This window comes from Aedes albopictus, chromosome 3, assembly GCF_035046485.1.
Source record: "Aedes albopictus strain Foshan chromosome 3, AalbF5, whole genome shotgun sequence".
NCBI lineage: Eukaryota > Metazoa > Arthropoda > Insecta > Diptera > Culicidae > Aedes > Aedes albopictus.
In genome coordinates, this window is record NC_085138.1 from 216,115,834 (window position 1) to 216,137,959 (window position 22,126).

The 22,126-nt window shown below is 41.9% G+C and overlaps 1 protein-coding gene and 1 long non-coding RNA gene across 2 annotated transcripts in view; both read left to right on the plus strand.

Annotated features, from left to right (window-relative positions):
• The window catches only part of LOC134291294 (uncharacterized), a 229,880-nt gene that overhangs the window by 5,445 nt on the left and 202,309 nt on the right, over positions 1 to 22,126 (plus strand). The gene's annotated exons all lie outside the window — the stretch shown is intronic.
• On the plus strand, positions 1,885 to 6,450 carry LOC115268906 (uncharacterized). Its single transcript, XM_062855243.1, has one exon. It carries the CDS (start codon positions 3,997 to 3,999, stop codon positions 5,014 to 5,016), a length of 1,020 nt encoding a protein of 339 aa, XP_062711227.1. The 5' UTR covers positions 1,885 to 3,996; the 3' UTR covers positions 5,017 to 6,450.

The window sequence follows — 22,126 nt, forward strand, 5'->3', positions numbered from 1 at the left end:
GCATCTAAAGGCGTATTTCTCGAAGTGGATCACATTATTCGAAAAAATATTTGGTAGCAGTTGTGCACAATGATGACCGGTTTGGTGGTTTATGTTTTCGGTAAAAGCTTTCCATTTCGAGAAATTCTAGTTTAGATGCTTTTCGCCATATAAAATAAAATGAATTTACTCCTGCTGATCAACTGTGGCTGCGCGCAAAGCGGGTAGTCCATTACTATTGTTTGACGATCAAGCGCATAGTAATCATAACCAACAAACGTGGTTATCTCGATTACGCTGTTCGTGATTGTCAGAACCATGTTCATGTTTTCCTAATACTATTCTCATGCTTAGTTATCCGTGGTTGTTCTCGTTATTAGCCATATCCACAAAATAAGTTTGGTACACAGTAGCCAGTCTCATATAAAACTAGCTGTACCCGGCAAACTTTGTCTTGCCTACTGCGTTTTTTGACGTTTCAAGTCCCTAGCCAAGCGCCCAAGTCCCCGTTCAAAATATATGAAAACCCGATTTTCAAAAACTCTCAATTTTCCCATGTTTTAGGCCTCATAAACCTTCCTTGGGTGAAAACTAATAGAACAAAACTTAGACGACCCAAATCGGACCACCCGTTCGCAAGTTATGCGCGGTCCCACGTATGCCACTGCATTTTTATATATATAGATAATTTGTGGTGGAGACATACACTAAAAAAATAACATAGTATTAGGAACTATCCAACCATTTTTGTTTTTACCATGCCACATTTTAGTTACCATTACCATGAATATTGTTCCGAACACCAGCATCTTGATGAATTGTCATTATTACTATTTATACCGCTCAATTTAACTATGTTTCTATTGTACATTCTACTATATTATTGTACACCATGCCTTTTTTATGATTACCATGAACACTTGAACAGGCATCATTCTTGATAATAAAAAAATACCCTCACACGGTCAATCGTGTTTGCTTCAATAAGAATCAACTGCACTACCCGTTGCAGTTAAATCCAAATGATGTTTTATTGGTAAGTAAATCGTTTGTTCATCACAAAAAGAAAATTTCTTATTAAAGCCTAATCCACCGTAGGTAATCGGAATACTTATCTGGAAGTCCAGGACGGGAGAAATGCGTGATCAATTTTAATGCATCCTGGGCGAACTGAGCGGAGAAAATGGACTACCAGCTTGGCGTGCGCCCACAGTTGATCAGCAGGAGTAAATCCATTTTATTTTGTATGGCGAAAAGCATCTAAACTCGAATTTCTCCAAATGACAAGCTTTTACCGAAAAAATATTTGGTAGGCACCAAACCGGTCATCATTGTGCACAACCACTACCAAATATTTTTTCGAATAATGTGTTCCACTTCGAGAAATACGCCTTTAGATGCTATTCGCCATACAATATTTTTGCGGTTTACTTTTAGCGATTTTTCGCGCATAGAAGCTAGCGCCACATCGGTCAATGCGGAGAGTAGGAAAACAGCCAAAGCATTTAATTCATTGTTCCCCATCCAATGATGCGTCGTTTGAGCTAGTGAGTGAGATAATCGTCAATGGACTACCCGCTTGGCGCACACGCACAGTTGATCAACAGGAGTAAATTCATTTTATTTTGTATGGTGAAAAGCATCTAAACTTGAATTACTTGAAATAGAAAGCTTTCACTGAAAAAATATTTGGTAGGCTTAGTAGTAGTCACATTGGTCGATGCGGAGAGTAGGAAAACAGCCGATGCAGGTAATGGACTACCCGCTTTGCGCGCAGCCACAGTTGATCAGCAGGAGTAAATCAATTTAATTTTGTATGGCGAAATGCATCTAAACTTGAATTACTTGAAATACAAAGCATTTCCCGAAAAATTATTTGGTATGCTTGGTTATGCTACCAAATATTTTTTCGAATAATGTGTTCCACTTTGAAGAATTTGCCTTTAGATGGTATTCGCCATACAATATTTTTGCGATTTACTTTTAGCGATTTTTCGCGCATAGAAGCTAGCGCCACATTGGTCGATGCGGAGAGTAGGAAAACAGCCGATGTAGTTAATTCATTAACCGAATTTTGCATTCGGTTGAAAATTGTTGGTACAGTTCTTAATTTTACCATGGATTCGGTGGAAACAATAACAAAATTTATTTCAGTGTGTGTTTAACGCAAAGCAAAAGCAGCGGAAGTAAAAGAAAAAATGTCGCTAATTCGGTTTTGAACTGAAACATAATAGTTAAAATAATAAAAATTCCAACAAAACTCGTTCCAATGGACTACCCGCTTGGCGCACACCCACAGTTGATCAGCAGGAGTAAATCCATTTTATTTTGTATGGTGAAAAGCATCTAAACATGAATTACTTGAAATAGAAAGCTTTTACTGAAAAAATATTTGGTAGGCTTAATTGTAGTCACCATTGTGCACAACCACTACCAAATATTTTTTCGAAATGTATTCCACTTCGATAAATTTGCCTTTAGATGCTATTGGCCATACAATATTTTTGCGATTTTTCGCGCATAGAAGCTAGCGCCACATTGGTCGATGCGGAGAGTAGGAAAACAGCCGATGTAGTTAATTCATTATTTAAAACAAAAATATAACAACTTGCGATACAATCTCCACTTTGCCTAGTAGTTAAGGGTATGGATCATCAATCCGGAAACGCTGGGTTCGATTCCTGTTCCAATCGGGAAAATTTTCTCGACTCCCTGGACATAGTGTATCATTGTACTTGCCTCACAATATACAAACTCATGCAATGACAGGCAGAGAAAGTCCTTCGATGAATGAATTACCTACATCGGCTGTTTTCCTACTCTCCGCATCTACCAATGTGGCGCTAGCTTCTATGCGCAAAAAATCGCTCAAAGTAAATCGTAAAAATATTGTATGGGGAATACCATCTAAAGGCAAATTCTTCAAAATGGAACACATTATTCGAAAAAATATTTGGTAGTGGTTGTGCACAATGGTGACCACTATTAAGCCTACCAAATATTTTTTCGGTAAATGCTTTGTATTTCAAGTAATTCAAGTTTAGATGCATTCCGCCATACAAAATTAAATTGATTTACTCCTGCTGATCAACTGTGGCTGCGTGCAAAGCGGGTAGTCCATTCCATTGTCTGAACTAGTGATTGGAACGAAATAGCGGAAAGTTAGCCTGAGTATAAAGTGTGCCGATGTGTAGTCTTTAGAAAGATATCAAGATCATGAAAATTTCACACCACATTGATATTGTGCATTCCCTCTTATCGTTAATTTTTCGAGTTATAAATGTTCTTCATTCTGCTTCAATGAGGTTTGCCCTTCTTTTAAATATGGGTCGTTCTTTTCTGTTGTACTGATTGATAATGATATGGCACTCAACTAAGAACAAGCTCATCATAATTTTCCTTTCTTTTATTTATAGAATGTTCTTTCTATTTATTTTTGAATATTCAATCGATGAAAACGCTATTTAAACGCATAATAACTTATACTTTAAGTCTTAAAGTATTCTTGCTTACAAAGGGAGTATATGAGCACAATTTTAATGTGTATTAACAGGCATTAAAACGAAAAGTCAATGGAACTCAATCTTTTTGACAAATAAATTTGAAGCATTCATCAGATTTTTTTTGTAAATCAATGGATCAATCATGACCGAAGTAGCATTTGGAATTGACATTTCTACTGATCATATTTGTTTATTCTTCAATCACTTAGCTTAATTTACAGTTCTATTGTCCACTAGGGTACTGCGTGAGCGATTCCAATGAATGAATTAACTACATCGGCTGTTTTCCTACTCTCCGCATCGACCAATGTGGCGCTAGCTTCTATGCGCGAAAAATCGCTAAAAGTAAATCGCAAAAATATTGTATGGCGAATACCATCTAAAGGCTAATTCTTCAAAGTGGAACACATTATTCGAAAAAATATTTGGTAGTGGTTGTGCACAATGGTGACCACTATTACTTACAAAATATTTTTTCGGGAAAAGCTTTGTATTTCAAGTAATTCAAGTTTAGATGCATTTCGCCATACAGAAGTTTATCAAGATGGCGAACCAAACAGTTCAAGCGTGTGCGAAGTGCAAGAAAAACATTAATTTGCGAAACGGGAAGCCCTTACAGTGCGACGGAAAGTGTAAACAATGGTTCCACAAGGCATGTACGTCGGTATCTGATGCGGAATATCAGGAAATCCAATCGGTTCCTGATAAATTTTGGTTTTGCATTCCTTGCAAAGACAACCGAAATAAGAGCAGACGGAGTACGATCAACATGGCCGATCAACCGTTGTTATCCACGCCGAACGGCATTGAAAAGGTCGCTGGTCCGTTCAACATGGAATCTGTGATCGGAAGAATCGAATCCAAGCTGGACAAGTTGATTTGTTGGCAGAAGGAGGTCATCACTGAAGTGCGTGGAATTCAAAATACACTTGGAGAACTGCGCACTACAACGGAGACCTTGATGGACGAGCAACAGCAGCTACGAGAACAAAACGATGAGCTGCGAAGGAAAGTTGAATGGTGCGAAATAGAAATTGACAAACAGAAGCAAGAACAACTCGGTAAATCGCTGGAAGTGTCGAATATTCCGGTGATAGAAGGTGAAGATCTCTTCAAAATAGTTAACACCATTTGTGAGGAGATCAGTGTTGATCTACGGAGAGATGACGTCGAGGGAATTTGTAGGGCACCGTCCAATGTGTCCATCAAATCTCAATTGCCTCCATCAATCCTGGTTCGATTCCACAGCAAGGAAAAACGGGACGAAATAATGGCAAAGAAGAAAAGCAAAAGAGACCTAACTACATCAGTGTTGAATATATCTGCCGAAAATTCTCGCAACGTCAACATCTACATCAACGAAGTGTTGACAAGGCGAAATCGGTATCTATTCAAGATGGCACGAGACCTAAAGCGAAATGGAAAAGTTAAATTTGCGTGGTTCAGAGATGGTAGATTGTTGGTACGAAAAACTGAAAAAGGGAGAGTGAGAGAAGTCTTCTCCAGTGACATACTAAATGAATACTCGAAATGATCCAATCCAACTTCTACCGTCTCTTCTAACCACGACCACATCAACGACAACTACAATTACAAGTCTCAAAATCAACAAAATGAACAGTCTCAAATTGCTTTACTTCAATGCCCGAAGTCTACGGGAGAAGCTCACCGAATTGGAGATAATGCTGGATGAAGTTGGATGCCGGATAGATGTTCTCCTCATAACGGAAACTTGGTCTCGAAGCGAAATCGAAACATCTATGTCACTTCAGAACTATCACTGCTTTTTCGCGTCACGAACATCCAGACGAGGAGCAGGTTCCGCGGTGTTTGTGCACAAAGATATAAATGCGAAACTGGTTGAATCGTACTGTGACGAATATAACAGCATCACCGCTGTAGAAATCGGGTATCCACAGAAGATTGTTTTGGGGTGTATATATAGACCACCTCAAACACTAGCGACTACTGTTGATGAATTCCTCGACACTTTAGATGACTTTCTCACACGACGAAGCTCTGGATGAACAACTCAAGTGGAACGAACACATAAGCAAGCTGAGCACTACACTCGCTCAAGTTGCTGGCGTTTTTAGGAGAATTTCAGATCTTGTACCGCTGGATACCAAGCGGAACCTCTATTTCACACTATTCCATAGTCACCTAACGTATGGAATATTAGTTTGGGGAGCAGCAAGCAAAACAGCACTAAGACCTCTACAAATAATTCAAAATAAAGCTATCAAGAACCTGTTCGGCTACCATCGTAGAACACCAACCGCTCTCATCCATACGAAACACAGCCTTCTTAGCGTCCAAAATCTGTATAGTGCTGCCTGTACCCACGTTCATCGTATTTTGCAAAGCAATGTACATACGAATACAACCCTCAACCGTTCATGCGAGCAACATCACCACAATACCAGAGGAAGAGATCGCTTGATATCCCATAGACAATCCACGACAACGTTTGGACAGAATTCGGCGGTCAATAAGGCAACTTTGCTATACAACAGTCTCCAACAGGAACTAAAACTTCTTCCACAAAATAGCTTTAAGTTCAAATTGAAGAATGTGTTATTAAGCAACCAGTCCTGTATTTAATGAATTCATGAGTCGTTTTATTGTAATTTGTTTGTTAATGAATTAACTACATCGGCTGTTTTCCTACTCTCCGCATCGACCAATGTGGCGCTAGCTTCTATGCACGAAAAATCGCTAAAAGTAAATCGCAAAAATATTGTATGGCGAATACCATCTAAAGGCAAATTATTCAAAGTGGAACACATTTTTCGAAAAAATATTTGGTAGTGGTTGTGCACAATGGTGACCACTATTAAGCCTACCAAATATTTTTTCGGGAAAAGCTTTGTATTTCAAGTAATTCAAGTTTAGATGCAATTCGCCATACAAAATTAAATTGATTTACTCCTGCTGATCAACTGTGGCTGCGCGCAAAGCGGGTAGTCCATTCTATAATGTATACTTGATCAGTTATTTCTTGTTCAATTTTTGTTATTTTCAAACTACATATTTGTAATTATCTGTTTGTAATTATGTTTTTTTTAATCAGTCTCTACGAGCCAAAGGCTCAAAGACAAATAAATAAATAAATGTAAAAAAAAAATTAAATGGATTTACTCCTGCTGATCAATTGTGGCTGCGCGCAAAGCGGGTAGTCCATTACCTACATCGGCTGTTTTCCTACTCTCCGCATCTACCAATGTGGCGCTAGCTTAGAGTATATCGCAAAAATATTGTATTGCGAATAGCATCTAAAGGCAAATGGTGACCACTATTAAGCCTACCAATTATTTTTTCAGGAAAAGCATTCTATTTCAAGTAATTCAAGTTTAGATGCTTTTCACCATACAAAATTAAATGGATTTACTTCTGCTGATCAACTGTGGGCGTGCGCCAAGCGGGAAGTCCATTGGAAGCTGTACTTACACTTTGTACAGCGCCTAAAGGCACTGTCCTTAAACTACGTAGACTCAATTTTGGCAATCTCAGAACCCCCCCCCCTCCCCCTCGTAGACTTTCGTCCATACAAAATTTTCGAAATTTGTATGGACCGTAGACTTTGGCCAGCCCCCCCCCGTCCCCACTCCGAGTCTACGTAGTTTATGGACAGGCCCAAATGTATTCTATTCTAATGGACTACCCGCTTGGCGCACACCCACAGTTGATCAGCAGGAGTAAATCCATTTTATTTTGTATGGTGAAAAGCATCTAAACTTGAATTACTTGAAATAGAAAGCTTTCAATGAAAAAATATTTGGTAGGCTTAATAGTAGTCACCATTGTGCACAACCACTTCCAAATATATTTTTCGAATAATGTATTCCACTTCGATAAATTTGCCTTTAGATGCTATTCGCCATACAATATACCGCATTTAGTTCACCACTGGACTGCGAACTGCGACTTCATAAGTGCGAAAACGTAAATAAAAGTGCACGATTGCATCAAATCAGGTTGATGTCTGCGGCGCACTATTTCTTCAATCTATGGTGAACAAGTGCTCTGAAGACACCGAGTGGATTTGATGCAATCGCGCACTTTTATTAGCGTTTTCGCACTCGTGAAAACTAGTGCGATAGTCCAGTAGTGAACTAAATGCGCTATATTTTTGCGATTTACTTTTAGCGATTTTTCGCGCATAGAAGCTAGCGCCACATTGGTCGATGCGGAGAGTAGGAAAACAGCCGATGTAGTTAATTCATTGTATTACATATATCGAACTGGTTGCCGTTGCGCTGCTTTCACTTTTTACCCTATCATGGTGGAATGATGAGCACGAGGATGTTGATGTGTGGCTGTCGGTTGTTCCTGTTTCTAGTCCGATTGGGGGTCCATTATGGGTTGCAGTTCGCCGATGTCCAAGTATCCGGATCCATTTGAGCCATGGGCTCAGAAGAGGGCCAGTATCAGGGTCAGCTGCTCTCAGGAGGAAAGAGCAACTGACGAAAGTGCCGGGGCTGGGATCGAACCCATGATCATCTGCTTATGAAGCAAACGTGTGACCAATTGTGCCACGGGCCCCGGCATATATACAGAACATATTAGTAGTTAGACTGCCAACAATATTACGAAAGAACAGTATATGATGAAAGAAGGGAGAATCTTTTATGAAGATTTCTACTATAACGCCTTTAGATACTAAAACAGTTGGTCACAAAAATAAAAACATAATAATAAATATAGCAGCAGGCAAATTACTGATGATTAATTGTGCAATTCAACTTGAAAGAACAGCATATGTTTGAAAGAAGGCAATTTTTTATTAAATGAAAGGTTACACGGTCCGACAAAAAATCAACTTTTGTTCTGCCCAGCTCTAAATTTCACCTTTTCTGATTGCTCCCGACTAGAAACTCATAAATCCGAAGTTTTGACCCTCCCCCTCCTGGGAGAGGGGAGGGGCATTGATTTGAAATTTTGAAAAATTTAAAAATTTCGAGGTTTTTCGATCGCCATTTCAGCAAAATGCATGATATCAAAAAAGGAAAAGGTTGACCACGGAGCTTTGGGGGTTGTGCAACTACCAACAAAATTTCACGAAGATCCATCAAGCCATTCTCGAGAAACGGTGTTTTTACGAAATGATGTTTTAAAGATTTCTTATATTGCACGCAAAGAATCCAACTACTATATGGCACAATTGTTGATTTAACCATGTCGTTTAGCATCATAGTGTCTTCGAGGAAGTTTTTCACTACAATAACGTGATTCTTTTAACCTGTTGGTAAAAATGATCAATCCCTCTAAAAGTGAGATAGAAAATTTACAAGGTTGATGTCTTCACAAGAGTTGTAGAAAATGCTGTTCTGAATAACTTTGTCGAAGACGCTAAATTCGTAGCTCCGTTAGTTTTCAAGATACGTTACGTTTTTATTACCGGCGTTCTCTTGAAAGTGTTTTTTTCCTCAATAACTTTTTTCACTTTTGATTCCACAATTCTATTCTCACAGTCTCCAATAGGTCAATCATTTTGACTTTCTAAAGGAGACAATTACTTGTAGTTTCGCATTTGTATGAGGTAATTTGCTTACAATTGCCTATAAAGTAGTGCGGGGCAAAAGTTCGCACCTAACAGTCTCCACAAAATAACTATTAAGCGGAAAGACAATAATTTCGTTTTTTATTGCTTAACGATTCCCTATCATGTAACCTTCAAAAAATAGCACTAGATTTTATCGAGATCTTTCTGTAGCTCTAGTAATAAAACTTTTAATGCAAGTACTTCAATGCGAACATTTGCCCCATACTTGGGGAAAAAGTTCGCACATGATAAAAGATAGTTTAATGGTACAAAGTCCATTTATGTCAAGTTAATTCATGTTTATCCTTTCACTATAGCAACGGAATGTGTTTTTTTATTTGGATCTCAACATCATAATTCGTCTTTTTAAATCGACTTAAACGTGATTAGGTTGAAAATACTTTTTAATTCGTGATTTTATGAATTTCTCTTTTTTCTATTTTTTTAACATCCATACATTACTATATTTTTGCTTAAAGCCAATTTAAGTTCTCATTGTTTGAGTCAAAAACATTTTGAGATTTTGTGATTACCGTAAACTGGGGTGTAGTTGATCAGTGGGGCGAACATGATCACTCAATTACCCGCGGATATAGACTTTCAAGGAAGCAACAATTCTATTCTAGTCATTCGCAATCCAATGACGTAACATTAAAATGGAATGATTACTTCCTTGAAAGTCGATATTCGTGGGTAATTGAGTGATCAAGTTCACCCCACTGATCAACTACACCCCAGTTTACGGTACTGTTCAAATATTTTGGTTTTAAAATATTCTTCAGGAAAATTTCATTTTTCGTACTACTTTTGGAAAATAATGCTAGTGTTCAATTCCGCAAAACTATTTTACGATTATAGAATGGTTGGGGGAAATTTTGTGACATGTAAATAGTCGCTATTTAATACAAAAGAAACAATTACATCTCCCAAGAAACAATGCTAGCTGAATAACAGTTTCTTAAGCCAAAGTTCACTTAAAAGTGGTTTGTAGAGCAAAAATGTTTGTTGGGCTGAGAGGTCGCGAAAACATAAATTTTTAGATGATAAAAAAGAAATACGCTTCAAAAGACATTATAAATTATTTTCAGATATGCTAAACAATCCTAGCCATTAGCTATAAAGTACAAAAATGTTCCCTAACCTAAGGGTTAAAATTAATAACTGTTATGTCAACATAAAAATAATATATGATCCAATATTTTCCAAAGAACGACAAACCCATCAAATATAACGTCCACGTGGTTTCCTATGAAATGGCTGAATTTCAAAAAAATATGAACTTTTGCACAAGTTCACTTATTTGGCGTTTGGGCGGTGCCATGTTTACACAGAATGTACTTGTTTTCATGGCCACCTAGATAACACGGCTCCACACAAAAGTCAATCGATTGAACAAGTGCCATAATCCACATTCTTCTTATTTTTTTACCATGGAACAATGAACCACTACACAATGGTCCAGTGCCGTATCTATAGCTTAACTAAAAGCTTTACATCTAAACTATTAGATTTAGCTATGTTGTCTTACTTTACTTACCGGTCAGGCTAAGGCCGGGGTGGCCTCTGCTGTACATAGTAGCCGCCTCCATTCCACTCGGTCCATGGCTGTTTGTCTCCAGTTCCGCACTCTGCGTAGGGTCCGCAGATCGTCCTCTACTTGGTCGACCCACCTAGCTCGCTGCGCTCCACGTCTTCTTGTACCGGTCGGATGACTCTCGAGAACCATTTTAGTCGGGTTGCTATCCGACATCCTGATGACGTGACCCGCCCACCGTAGCCTCCCGATTTTCGCGGTATGGACGATGGTTGGTTCTCCCAGCAGCTTATGCAGCTCGTGGTTCATTCGCCTTCTCCACGTCCCGTCTTCCATCTGCACTCCGCCGTAGATGGTACGCAACACCTTCCGTTCGAAAACTCCAAGGGCGCGTTGGTCCTCTGCACGTAGGGTCCATGTTTCGTGCCCATAGAGGACGACCGGTCTAATCAACGTTTTGTAGATGGTTAACTTCGTGTTACGGCGAACTTTATTCGATCGTAGAGTTCTGCGGAGTCCAAAGTAAGCACGATTTCCTGCCACAATGCGCCTCTGAATTTCTCTGCTGGTGTCGTTGTCGGCGGTCACCAGTGAGCCCAAGTACACGAATTCTTCAACCGCCTCGATTTCATCACCGTCGATATGAATTCGGGGTGGCGGGCGCGGTGATTCCTCCCTGGAGCCCTTTGCCATCATGTACTTTGTCTTCGACACATTAATGACTAATCCGATTCGCCTGGCTTCACTCTTTAGTCGGATGTACGTTTCCGCCATCGTCTCAAATTTACGAGCAATAATATCAATATCATCGGCGAAACCAAGCAGCTGAACGGACTTCGTGAAAATCGTCCCACTCGTGTTTATCCCCGCTCTTCGTATTACACCCTCCAAAGCAATGTTGAACAGCAAGCACGAAAGACCATCACCTTGCCGTAACCCTCTGCGAGATTCGAAGGGACTCGAGAGTGTCCCTGATATTCGAACTACGCACATCACTCGATCCATCGTCGCCTTGATCAACCGTATCAGTTTATCCGGGAATCCGTATTCGTGCATAATCTGCCATAGCTGTTCTCGATCGATTGTATCATACGCCGATTTGAAATCGATGAACAAGTGATGTGTGGGCACGTTGTATTCGCGGCATTTCTGCAACACCTGGCGGATGGCGAACATCTGGTCCGCTGTAGCGCGATCACCCATGAATCCAGCCTGATATTGCCCCACGAACTCTCTTGCAATCGGTGATAGACGGCGGCATAAAATTTGAGAGAGTATCTTGTAGGCAGCGCTCAGTAGTGTGATCGCGCGGTAGTTCCCGCAATCCAACTTGTCGCCCTTTTTGTAGATGGGACAAACGATACCTTCCATCCATTCCTCCGGTAATACTTCCTCCTCCCAAATCTTGGTAATGACCCAGTGTAGTGCTCTCACCAGTGCTTCTCCACCGTATTTTAGAAGCTCGCTTGGTAGTTGATCTGCTCCAGCGGCTTTGTTGTTTTTCAACCGGCCAACCTCCTCCTCAATCTCTTGAAGGTCAGGGGCCGGAAGTCTTTCGTCCTGTGCACATACTCCTAGATCTGTTACCACGCCACCTTCGGTACTTGCAACGTCGCCATTGAGGTGCTCATCGTAATGCTGCCGCCACCTCTCGACCACCTCACGCTCGCTCGTGAGAATATTCCCGTGATTATCTCGGCACATGTCGGCTTGTGGCACAAAGCCTCTGCGCGAGCGGTTCAGCTTCTCGTAGAACTTTCGTGTGTCCTTAGCGCGGTACAGCTCTTCCATCGCTTCGCGATCTCGTTCTTCCTGCTGGCGCTTCTTCATCCGGAAGACTGAGTTCTGCCTGTTCCGCGCCTGTTTGTAACGTGCCTCATTCGCTCTCGTACGGTGTTGCAGCATTCTCGCCCATGCTGCATTCTTCTCGTTTTTCAACTGTTCACATTCGCCGTCGTACCAGTCGTTTCTGTGATTCGGAGTCGCGAAGCCTAGAGCTGCAGCCGAGGTACTACCTATGGCGGATCGGATGTCCCTCCAGCCATCTTCAAGTGTAGCTGCGCCAAGCTGCTCTTCCGTTGGTAGGGCCACTGCTAACTGCTGCGCGTAGTCTTGAGCCACTTCTACGTTACGAAGTTGCTCGATGTTGAGCCGCGGCGTTCGACTTCGACGCGTGGTGATAACTGTCGAAAGTTTTGAGCGCATGCATACAGCGACTAAGTAGTGATCCGAATCTATATTCGCACTGCGGTATGTGCGGACGTTGGTTATATCTGAGAAGAATTTACCGTCGATTAGAACGTGGTCGATTTGGTTTTCTGTTTGATGGTCGGGTGATCTCCAGGTGGCTTTGTGGATATCTTTGCGGGGGAAGAAGGTGCTTCGGACTACCATACCACGGGAGGCTGCAAAGTTTACGCATCGCTGGCCGTTATCATTCGATACGGCGTGCAGGCTGTTTCGCCCGATTACCGGTCTGTACATTTCCTCCCTTCCTACCTGCGCGTTCATGTCGCCGACAACGATTTTCACGTCACGCGGCGAGCAACCATCGTATGTTTGCTCTAACTGCGCGTAGAACGCTTCTTTCTCGTCATCGGGTCTCCCTTCGTGTGGGCAGTGGACGTTGATGATGCTGTAGTTGAAGAAACGGCCCTTAACTCTCAACATGCACATCCTTGCGTTGATCGGCTGCCACCCGATCACACGTTGTCGCATCTTGCCCAACACTATAAATCCTGTTCCCAGTTCATTGGTGGTGCCACAGCTTTGGTAGAAGGTAGCCGCTCGATGCCCGCTTTTCCACACTTTCTGTCCAGTCCAACAAAGTTCCTGCAACGCCACGATGTCGAAGTTGCGGGGATGTAGTTCGTCGTAGATTATCCTGTCACATCCTGCGAAACCTAGTGACTTGCAATTCCATGTTCCAAGTTTCCAATCGTAGTCCTTATTTCGTCGCGTGGGTCTTTGCCGATTGTATCGAGTCGTATTTTCTCCTATGTTATTCGCAATGGGGTTTTTTACGGGTGGCTTATTGGGCCTACGCCAACACTCCTGTCTCGCCGGAGGGCCATCGTGCCAGTTCTGTTTAACGTCCCAACCAACACTGGGACGACCACGCTGATGGGGCTACCACCTTGGATCTAGCTGGGCGTGGTGCAGCGTTTCTTACTCAGCCGCTGGATGCCAGAACAGACGCTGTTTGAGCCGCACCTCCTTGGTGAACAGACACTCGGATCGTACCTCCTCAATCTAGCTGAAGTCAGAAGGACAACAGTGCCCAGGCTGCACTACCAGCTAAGCACACAACTCTTAGCTGGCGGTCTTTGTCATCGCTTGACCCGTGGAAGCATGAGGTAGGAACTTGTGAGGACCAGAGCAATATTGGACGCTCTCCTTATCGACTCACCGTTTTGCAGCCCAATATTATGTAAAATTAGAGAGTTTTTAATAATCCAATTTAAGAAAGTTATCCTTGGGTTTCTTCTAAAAATGGCTTTTTTTTTGGCACTTCTTATCTTATGATGGTTCAAGTTGATTTTCAATTTATTAGTATTGTTCAAAATTTCTAATTTCCATTTTTTAATGACGAAGAAACTAAAAAATGTTTTTTTTGTTTAAGGTGATTAAGTAAATTTTGAAAATATGGTATTTTCATATAAAAACGGCCATAATTACGAAAAAATAAAAGGATACGAGATTTTAGTCTTAAACACAAATGTATGATATTACAAGTAAAAAAAAGTATTCAGAGATTTGTGGACATTCATTGCTTTATATAAAAAAAATAACAAGTTGATAATTTGATCTTAAGAAAAACTTAGACCTCCAATATTAAAAAAGCATTAATAATTTGAAGAAACTTCTACATTCTTGCATAAATCAAAAACTTATAATTTGGCCGTCGCGTATAGTGGTGAGCATGGTTGGTTACCTCTCACCTCAGTCTGTGAGACGAAAATTTCTTATTACGTCTTACTTTGGAAGGAAAGTCTAGCTGTTCGTCCCGGCCCATGTGTCAATGGGTAGAGTAAGGTGGGGCAAAAGTTCGACCTTAGTTGAAAATTCAACCTATTTCAAAAAATCGAAGCAGATAAAAATAAATAAATACCGTGTGGTGATTCTACCATCCATGAGCTAAAATTTTGCTGAACAAAGTTACGCCAAATGTCTTTTCAATTTTGAGTTACAACACTTTTGGTATGTCTGTGTTTTATTCGAACTCTTGCCCCACCACTGGGGTAAAAGTTCGAATCTAGTGTTTGTGAAATTTCGCTAACCGTAGCACACTATTTGGACACTTTGGTAATAGGAATACCTGAAACCACTTAATATTTGATGTTAGAACTGGAATACACTTTAAAATTCGATTTGGATTTTACCCAAATCAGGATTAAATTTACTACACCAAAAATTAGTAGTTTTCCGCCAAATTCAGATAAAACAACTTTTTTTTTCAACTTTAATCGAATTTTCTCATTAATTCCATCACTCTTAGAGATAATATGTACATTTTGCAGAATTTTAGGTTTATACCTAAAGTTGCCACATGACTCGAACTTTTGCCCCACAATTCGAACTTTTGCCCCACTATGTGTAAAATACGATTTCCAAATCTTTTTTGCAAAAAGTTATACATGCTAGAGCATCTTCAAAATAAACCTAGTTACGCCCCAAAATAAAATATCGAATTCGATTTCATTAAAATTTCATTCCATGCATTGGAAGGGTCATCGCATGTTACAATTTTTTGATCAAAAGCCAATATTTTGTCATAACTTCTCGAAATATTGATCAATTTTCATAATTTTTGAAGTGAAAGACTCTTTTTCAAAAAGGGTTCGAACAACCTTGACACACGAAAGAAATAATTTGAATTGAGCTCAAAAACTTCAAAAGAAACTCTTGCCCCACTCGAACTTTTGCCCCACTTTACTCTATGATATGTAGGGTATTATGTTTAAAATACCTCTTTTCCCGCACCTCCTCGCTTTGATATTTGGTCAAGCACTCTAGTATACATTCACGTGTTTTTAGATTAACCATCAAAAAAATTGAAAATTGAAGTCGAAAAAGCTAGCCAGGACCATGTTGGCCACACTAGGGTTATTACCCACCCAGTCAACCAGTCATCGTATAAGATGTTGTATAAGATGTTAAAATGGAGGCGATATGCGTACATTTTACATGTGCCTAAATGGAGACATGCACGCATATGGCCTCCACTTTATCACCTTATGCAGGCCCGGATTCAGGATTGTGGGGGCCCGAGTGGTTGTGAAGGCCCCTCGGTGTACAAATGTGATGAGCAATACAGTTTTTCTTTGTTTTTTAGCAGTTCTTGAACCAAAATTGGTTTTTGTGGGGGCCCCTAAAATGTGGGGGCCCGGGGCCCTGGCCTGATCTTATGCAACATCTTATACGATGACTGGTTGTCTGGGTAACAACTATTATATTATAGTATTTGGAAGTATTCATTAAATACATTGAATACAAAAACTGAGAACCAAGCCGTATTCCTGTTGGGATGTAATGCTAAAAATAGAAATAAGCACATTTCGTGGCTATAGTGAAAGGATAAACATGAATTAACTTGGAACTTTGTACCATTAAACTATCTTTTATCATGTGCGAACTTTTTCCCCAAATATGGGGCAAATGTTCGCATTGAAGTACTTGCATTAAAAGTTTTATTACTAGAGCTACAGAAAGACCTCGATAAAATCTAGTGCTTTTTTTTGAAGGTTACATGATAGGAAATCGTTAAGCAATGAAAAACGAAATTATTGTCTTTCCGCTTAATAGTTATTTTGTGGAGACTGTTAGGTGCGAACTTTTGCCCCGCACTTCTTTATAGGCAATTGTAAGCAAATTACCTCATACAAATGCGGAAGTACAAGTAATTGTCTCCTTTAGAAAGTCAAAATGATTGACCTATTGGAGACTGTGAGAATAGAATTGTGGAATCAAAAGAGAAAAAAGTTATTGAGGAAAAAAACACTTTCAAGAGACCGCCGGTAATAAAAACGTAACGTATCTTGAAAACTAACGGAGCTACGAATTTAGCGTCTTCGACAAAGTTATTCAGAACAGCATTTTCTACAACTCTTGTGAAGACATCAACCTTGTATCTTGAAAAATTCAAAAAGTAAATTTTCTATCCCACTTTTAGGGGGATTGATCATTTTTACCAACAGGTTAAAAGAAGCACGTTATTGTAGTGAAAAACTTCCTCGAAGACACTATGATGCTAAACGACATGGTTAAATCAACAATTGTGCCATATAGTAGTTGGATTCTTTGCGTGCAATATAAGAAATCTTTAAAACATCATTTCGTAAAAACACCGTTTCTCGAGAATGGCTTGATGGATCTTCGTGAAATTTTGTTGGTAGTTGCACAACCCCCAAAGCTCCGTGGTCAACCTTTTCCTTTTTTAATATCGTGCATTTAGCCGAAATGGCGATCGAAAAACCTCGAAATTTTTCGAAATTTTATAATTTCAAATCAATGCCTCTCCCCTCTCCCAGGAGGGGGAGGGTCAAAACTTAGGATTTATGAGTTTCTAGTCGGGAGCAATCAAAAAAGGTGAAATTTAGAGCTGGGCAAAAAAATTGTCGGACCGTGTTATTAATCGAGCCCAAAAAAAACGGTGCTGGATCTTTAGGCAGAAGTATGTCACGCCGAAGAACGTTAGGCCGCAGTTTATTAGGCCGAAAGCGTCTTTAAGCCAAACGGGCATCAGTCCGGTTGAGTTGAAAGCCATGAAAAGCCTAGTTTGATCATATACCTATAAAACCCAACACTCAAAAGAATAACCGACTTCTGAAAGAAGGTAAATCTATCATGGGATCGTAGGGTGGGCCTAATTTCAAAAAATCTCTCCTATATATGATTTCCCAAGTGGAAAGGGATCTACTAGTCAAAATAAGTGAGCTATACAAAAATGAGCGATTTCGGTTGATATTTAGGGGTGGCGCAAAGGGTTCAAGTGAAATTTTTGCTAGAACAAACTTTCAAAAAACATTTCAAATTTAATTTTCAAACTTATTTTTTCTAGAAATCGGTGATTCTAGAACCCAATGGACTACCCGCTTGACGAGCAGCCACAGTTGATCAGCAGGAGTAAATCCATTTAATTTTGTATGGCGAAAAGCATCTTAACTTGAATTACTTGAAATAGAATGCTTACTTACCTTACCGGTCAGGCTAAGGCCGGGGTGGCCTCTGCTGTACATAGTAGCCGCCTCCATTCCACTCGGTCCATGGCTGTTTGTCTCCAGTTCCGCACTCTGCGTAGGGTCCGCAGATCGTCCTCCACTTGGTCGACCCACCTAGCTCGCTGCGCTTCACGTCTTCTTGTACCGGTCGGATGACTCTCGAGAACCATTTTAGTCGGGTTGCTATCCGACATCCTGATGACGTGACCCGCCCACCGTAGCCTTCCGATTTTCGCGGTATGGACGATGGTTGGTTCTCTCAGCAGTGTAACCCGCGGTTACAATTTCGTACTACATTTACGTACACCACTGTGTTTTGCAACAGTTTAATTTGTTTGTTTTTATGAATTTTTTATTTGATATTTATTTAATAAAAATTAGGGAAATAAAATCGTTAATTATTGTATCGGTGAGGCATTTGACCCCCAAGCTCCCCACCACATGGCACACATCGGCAGAAGCAGCAGCAGCAGAAACAATCGAGTGCGGTGTGTGGTGTTTTGTTTTGACCAGAAAGATCGTTACGAACCGCGAATGAAGTGCGACGCGTTTTTGGTGACCGTTTTTCCACCCATGAAAAGTGCCATTTAGTGCCTTCCGGGAACGCGTTTCGCCAGTGGAAATACTCCCAATAGTATCCGGGAGTGATCGCGTGTGATCCCCGTCGAAGTGCCGGCCCGGTTCGTGAACGGTAGTGCAGTGCAAAAGTGCAGTGCTTGGGTGTAGGACCACCGCCATAGTGGGAAGCTAATCGTCAAGGATTATTCGCTTCCCGGCGGTACAGTCAAGTGTCCGGAAACCCACCGTTCTCGCTACGGTCGTTCAGCCGAATGAGCCAGTCTCACGACCGTAGCTAATCGCCAAGGAGAACGAAGACAGGTAGGTGTAAAGGGGCTCACCACCTGTGGTAGTTAATTGGGTTTTTAAATTTTGAAAAATGTATTGATTTTTTGATTTTATACGAAAGAGCACCTTTTTCTGAGTCACTATGATTTTTTTCAGATTTTTAGAACTTTGTTTAGGTACCTAAAATCAATTTCAAAAAGATTATTTGAAATCACTTTTTGACAGCTGGGCAACTGTTTGACAGCTGCGCCCAGTACAAACTGCGACGAGGGGTGATTCGACAAATCGCTCCCATACAAACTTCAAATTGATTTTAAAATAGGTTCTTGGACTCCAAAATTCATGAAAATTTGGATTTCGGCTCAGTTTGACATGCAGATTCAGAATATCGAATTATCTCAACACCGTTAAAGAAGCCAATTGCGGTTACTACCAGAACTGTCTACGGCGAGTAGACAGTTCGGTGTTCATACACCATCGTCGCTAGGGGGGATCCGACAAAGGAGCCCGCTCTTCCCCCTAGCTAACTGACAAGGACGGTTGCTTCGGCAACCCCAGTGCCCAAAGAAGAAGAAGAAGGAGAAGAAGAAAGAAGAAGAAGGAAGGTGCTCCGCACAAACCGTGTGGAGCAGAAGCCGACGACCATCGTGCCGACCACCACCACTGCAGCAAGGGCCCCAACGAAGTCGACCAACAGTGTGGGGAGAACGGGGCAAAACGAAGGTCAGATTAGAATATAAGTTTTTATTGCAAAATTGAATTATTATTATTTTCAAATTAAATTCCATCCGAAATCCTTAATTTAGTGGAGGTACCCTGCTTAAGGCCGCCCTGCCGGGTAACAGCAGGTAAGGCTGAAAGCCTCTCCTTACAGCAGCTGATGCAGCTCGTGGTTCATTCGCCTTCTCCAAGTCCCGTCTTCCATCTGCACTCCGCCGTAGATGGTACGCAACACCTTCCGTTCGAAAACTCCAAGGGCGCGTTGGTCCTCTGCACGTAGGGTCCATGTTTCGTGCCCATAGAGGACGACCGGTCTAATCAGCGTTTTGTAGATGGTTAACTTCGTGTTACGGCGAACTTTGTTCGATCGTAGAGTTCTGCGGAGTCCAAAGTAAGCACGATTTCCTGCCACAATGCGCCTCTGAATTTCTCTGCTGGTGTCGTTGTCGGCGGTCACCAGTGAGCCCAAGTACACGAATTCTTCAACCGCCTCGATTTCATCACCGTCGATATGAATTCGGAGTGGCGGGCGCGGTGATTCCTCCCTGGAGCCCTTTGCCATCATGTACTTTGTTTTCGACACATTGATGACTAATCCGATTCGCCTGGCTTCACTCTTTAGTCGGATGTACGTTTCCGCCATCGTCTCAAATTTACGAGCAATAATATCAATATCATCGGCGAAACCAAGCAGCTGAACGGACTTCGTGAAAATCGTCCCACTCGTGTTTATCCCCGCTCTTCTTATTACACCCTCCAAAGCAATGTTGAACAGCAAGCACGAAAGACCATCACCTTGCCGTAACCCTCTGCGAGTTTCGAAGGGACTCGAGAGTGTCCCTGATACTCGAACTACGCACATCACTCGATCCATCGTCGCCTTGATCAACCGTATCAGTTTATCCGGGAATCCGTATTCGTGCATAATCTGCCATAGCTGTTCTCGATCGATTGTATCATACGCCGATTTGAAATCGATGAACAAGTGATGTGTGGGCACGTTGTATTCGCGGCATTTCTGCAACACCTGGCGGATGGCGAACATCTGGTCCGTTGTAGCGCGTTCACCCATAAATCCAGCCTGATATTGCCCCACGAACTCTCTTGCAATCGGTGATAGACGGCGGCATAAAATTTGAGAGAGTATCTTGTAGGCAGCGCTCAGTAGTGTGATCGCGCGGTAGTTCCCGCAATCCAACTTGTCGCCCTTTTTGTAGATGGGACACACGATCCATTCCTCCGGTAATATTTCCTCCTCCCAAATCTTGGTAATGACCCAGTGTAGTGCTCTCACCAGTGTTTCTCCACCGTATTTTAGAAGCTCGCTTGGTAGTTGATCTGCTCCGGCGGCTTTGTTGTTTTTCAACCGGCCAACTCCCTCCTCAATCTCTTGAAGGTCAGGGGCCGGAAGTCTTTCGTCCTGTGCACATACTCCTAGATCTGTTACCACGCCACCTTCGGTACTTGCAACGTCGCCATTGAGGTGCTCATCGTAATGCTGCCGCCACCTCTCGACCACCTCACGCTCGCTCGTGAGAATATTCCCGTGATTATCTCGGCACATGTCGGCTTGTGGCACAAAGCCTCTGCGCGAGCGGTTCAGCTTCTCGTAAAACTTTCGTGTGTCCTTAGCGCGGTACAGCTCTTCCATCGCTTCGCGATCTCGTTCTTCCTGCTGGCGCTTCTTCATCCGGAAGACTGAGTTCTGTCTGTTCCGCGCCTGTTTGTAACGTGCCTCATTCGCTCTCGTACGGTGTTGCAGCATTCTCGCCCATGCTGCATTCTTCTCGTTTTTCAACTGTTCACATTCGCCGTCGTACCAGTCGTTTCTGTGATTCGGAGTCGCGAAACCTAGTGCTGTAGCCGAGGTACTACCTATGGCGGATCGGATGTCCCTCCAGCCATCTTCAAGTGTAGCTGCGCCAAGCTGCTCTTCCGTTGGTAGGGCCACTGCTAACTGCTGCGCGTAGTCTTGAGCCACTTCTACGTTACGAAGTTGCTCGATGTTGAGCCGCGGCGTTCGACTTCGACGCGTGGTGATAACTGTCGAAAGTTTTGAGCGCATGCATACAGCGACTAAGTAGTGATCCGAATCTATATTCGCACTGCGGTATGTGCGGACGTTGGTTATATCTGAGAAGAATTTACCGTCGATTAGAACGTGGTCGATTTGGTTTTCTGTTTGATGGTCGGATGATCTCCAGGTGGCTTTGTGGATATCTTTGCGGGGGAAGAAGGTGCTTTGGACTACCATACCACGGGAAGCTGCAAAGTTTACGCATCGCTGGCCGTTATCATTCGATACGGCGTGCAGGCTGTTTCGCCCGACTACCGGTCTGTACATTTCCTCCCTTCCTACCTGCGCGTTCATGTCGCCGACAACGATTTTCACGTCACGCGGCGAGCAACCATCGTATGTTTGCTCTAACTGCGCGTAGAACGCTTCTTTCTCGTCATCGGGTCTCCCTTCGTGTGGGCAGTGGACGTTGATGATGCTGTAGTTGAAGAAACGGCCCTTAACTCTCAACATGCACATCCTTGCGTTGATCGGCTGCCACCCGATCACACGTTGTCGCATCTTGCCCAACACTATAAATCCTGTTCCCAGTTCATTGGTGGTGCCACAGCTTTGGTAGAAGGAAATAGAATGCTCTTCCTACAAAAATATTTGGTAGGCATAATAGTGGTTGCCATTATGCACAACCACTACCAAATATTTTTTCGAATAATGTATTCCCCTTCGAGAAATGTGCCTTTAGATGCTATTCGCCATACAATA